Source organism: Dunckerocampus dactyliophorus, chromosome 7, assembly GCF_027744805.1.
Source record: "Dunckerocampus dactyliophorus isolate RoL2022-P2 chromosome 7, RoL_Ddac_1.1, whole genome shotgun sequence".
NCBI classification, from domain to species: Eukaryota; Metazoa; Chordata; class Actinopteri; order Syngnathiformes; family Syngnathidae; genus Dunckerocampus; species Dunckerocampus dactyliophorus.
In genome coordinates this window covers 22,414,961-22,418,311 of record NC_072825.1, presented here as the reverse complement: position 1 = coordinate 22,418,311, position 3,351 = coordinate 22,414,961, and the positions used below count along the sequence as shown (strand labels likewise).

The following is a 3,351-nucleotide window of genomic DNA, read 5'->3' as shown; positions in this document are numbered from 1 at the left end:
GCAGCAATTTAAACAAAGAATAATTTGAATTTGAATTTTATTTATACATTTTTGGCAGTGTGTTTTGGAATTAGTAGGCTAATCTAATTACGTCAACGTGATTTTTTATGTGAATTACTAAAAAATAGCAGCATTTTTCCATTAGAGTATCTGTTTATTACTATATATTTTTCATTTCCGATTGATTTCTTTTGTTTTTCCAAAATATCTAAAAAAAAAAAGGCAAAATATTCTGGTTTTCTTTATTGCAAAAAATATACAAACATTTACAAAAAATTGATAATAAAAATAGGAATGTATTTGTATTTCAAACACAGGATGTAGTCCCTAAATGTAACATCAATAAATAAATAAATGTATTCTGAAAATATTTTTTTTCTTGCACAGGTTCGATCCACAAAGACAGCCATTTATAATGTGAGTTACACCAACAGTGGGTAATATCACACTCACACGCAAACACACACGCACACGTCAAACTGCCTTACTCCACGTCGGCAGAAATAAGTACAAATACATGTGGTTAAAAAAACCTCTTCATCAACCGTGATATTTTCAACATTCGTCGTCAACAACGTTGCACGTACACCGTCGTCATCAGAGTGGGGGTTTGAGGGGGCTGCAAAAACAAAAACAAAAATCCCCTGCAGCACCTCCGTGGTCTTTGCTTTAAATAGTGATCCCATGTATCCAGCATTGGACTCCAGATTTGTCCCGTCAAAATGTGAGAAGTATAGAATCAGCAGTCACCTGCAGATTAGACGCAGTGATTCACTATTAGTGTGATAAAAAGGCAATGCATCTTGCTTAGTTTCTATTGGACTGTTGCTATACAAAGAGAGAAAAGCTATATGTTTATAAATGTTGCAGTTTACATCATGCATTGTGGATGAAAAATGTATATAGGCCTATTTGTCCATCTGAATCTTGCATTTTAGCCAAAAAGCATTTTTGACAAATTTCAACATGCATTTTAGTTGAAAAAAAGCGTGGAAACCATGTGGATGAGAAAAAATGAAATATTGTCAATTGGTACCGTGCATTTTAGCTGAAAAACATACTTGCAATTTGCATCATGTATTTTGGTTGAAAAAAACGCCTGTTGCAGTTGGCATCCTACCTTGTGGATGACAAATCTATACGTTTCTCAATTTGCATCATGCATTTTATAGCTGAAAACACGTGTTTGATAATTCGCATCATGCATTTTAGTTGAAAAAATATTTGCTGCAGTTTGCCATCATGCATTGTGGACGAAAGAAGTTGTATATTTGGTCATTTGTATCATGCATTTTTGCTGAAAAACTATATATTTATAATTTGCATCTTGCATTTAGGTCTAAAAATTTCTATTTTGTTTTTTGCATCATGCCTTGTTCATGAAAAAGCTATATATGTCGATTTGCGTCATGCATTTTAGTAGGAAGAATAGATTTTGCAGTTTGCATCATGCAGTTCAGGTGGGGAAAAAATACTTCTGACAATTTACATCATGCAGTTTTGGTGAAAAAAACTATATAAAGTTTATCTTGAGAAACAGTTTCCTACCATGTTGGGCTTAAGTCGTCCTGGTGCTAGTGAGATGTTGACATGGACCAGGCGCCCTCCATCCTCCACACGGAGAAGGCGTAGCTGAGCCTTTCGTGGGCCACATAGCTACAACTGGACATCTTGGAGTCCAGCTCGTCGCTCTGCAGCACCTGGCACAGGAAGTCGATGTACCTAGCGGCCAGTTTGAGCGTCTGTATTTTGCTCAGTTTGTCTGAGGGCAGCGTAGGGATGATTTTTCTCAGGGCCGCGAACGCCTCATTGAGCGACTGTGTCCTCTGGCGCTCCCGCACGTTGGCCATGACTCGCTGGCTCTGGAGGTCCTCCAGCGACTGCGGGCTGCCGCTGCTGCTCGACTTCTTGCCTCTCTTGGCCCCCTGCACCGGGCTGTCCGAGTCCTCGGCGTGTTTCCTGCTCGGCCTCCGCTTCCTAGCGCTTCTCTTGGGCTGCGTGTCCGCCTCCCCCTCGCTGTTGCTCAGGCTGTCCACAGGGGAGACTGGGGAGCTGCTTGACTCTTCCCCCAAATTTTCCTCGGACATCTCCACTCTCAACACTGAAACAGTGTCCCACTCTAAAAAGAGTCGCAGACCTTATTTCCCTGTCATCAAGTCCACGGGTTAGTCCACCTGTATGTCTGTGTGGTTTGAAGACACCAAAGTATCCATAGATGGGCCTCCAGGAGGACAAGTCTTTTCTGACACTTGAGAAAGTTAGCGCGTTCTTATAGGCTGAACGCGTTTTGGGGAGGAATACGATTGGTTGAGAAGGCAAGTGACGTCACATGAGGGCTGTGCTGTGTTTCAAAAAAAAAAAAAACAGATAACGGCGCTATATCATTACATCACAACGGAAAAAAGAGTATTGCCTGCATTATTGTAATTAAACATGGCTGATTGTACAGTCTACTGAGATATAAGAGCTTGTTATAAAATAATACATTTTATTGCTGTGTTTGTAGTTTGCAGTGCTGTAAAGTAGACCAAAGACTTAGACAACCATAGACTTGTGAGGAAATGAAGATAGATAGATGCATAAATACTGTACAATGTGGTATGCTATGGGTCATGCATAAATCGATGGCTACATAGTGTACAATATGGTGTGCTAGGGGCACACGATAATTATCGATCTGAGGAATTATGATGTCATACCGATAAATCCGATAACATTAAAAAATAGCTCCGATAACCGATTTAAAAAAAACTCCAATGAAGCGAGATTACCCGTAATGCTCTGTAGGTGGGTTAGCATGAGCAAATCAAGCGCTCCTTTTCTGTGACTGCTGCAAACCGCCTGTCATAACGTCGCCTGAGCTCACTTGTTAACAAACGTGGCGTCAATCGTGTGGGATATTTTGCTGTTTCTGAGGAAGACATTTCTCCAAATGCTCTGCAAACGTTCTGTGATGAGGGGGAAAAATACATTGAGCTTCAACACATCAAACCTTAATAGCCATCTGAAACGCCAGCATCGCTATGACACCTAGGGTGCGGGGCTTGTTCCTATCGCTGCAGGGTTTGAAAAGTGCAAAAAAGTTTGCCAGGGACGACACGAGGGCTAAAGCGATCTGTGATTTCATCATGGAAATGATGGCGCTGGATGATCAGCCCTTTACCATCACCGAAGATACCGGCTTTTGTCGGCTAGTAAATCCCTTGGAGCCACGGTTTATACCACCGCCGCTATTTAAAAAAAAAAATTATGTTAATATACAGTAGTGATGTTGTGATACTTGGTAAGGACAAACCTACAGGTGCAGTTCATCAAATCCAACTTTGTTTGAGTCGTACTTACCTCCAGGTG

At 40.9% G+C, this 3,351-nt stretch overlaps 1 protein-coding gene across 1 annotated transcript; it reads right to left on the bottom strand.

The window, feature by feature from the left end:
• Positions 1-246: 246 nt before the first annotated feature.
• On the bottom strand, positions 247-2,214 carry twist1b (twist family bHLH transcription factor 1b). The gene is made up of 2 exons (XM_054782971.1): positions 1,549-2,214; positions 247-750 (listed from the first exon to the last, which is right to left on the bottom strand). Exon 1 carries the CDS (start codon positions 2,085-2,087, stop codon positions 1,575-1,577), a length of 513 nt encoding a protein of 170 aa, XP_054638946.1. The 5' UTR covers positions 2,088-2,214; the 3' UTR covers positions 247-750; positions 1,549-1,574.
• Between the last annotated feature and the right edge of the window lie 1,137 nt (positions 2,215-3,351).

Excerpts from the sequence above, each read along its gene's own strand:
- twist1b (XM_054782971.1), bottom strand. The coding sequence starts at position 2,087 with ATGTCCGAGGAAAATTTGGGGGAAGAGTCAAGCAGCTCCCCAGTCTCC.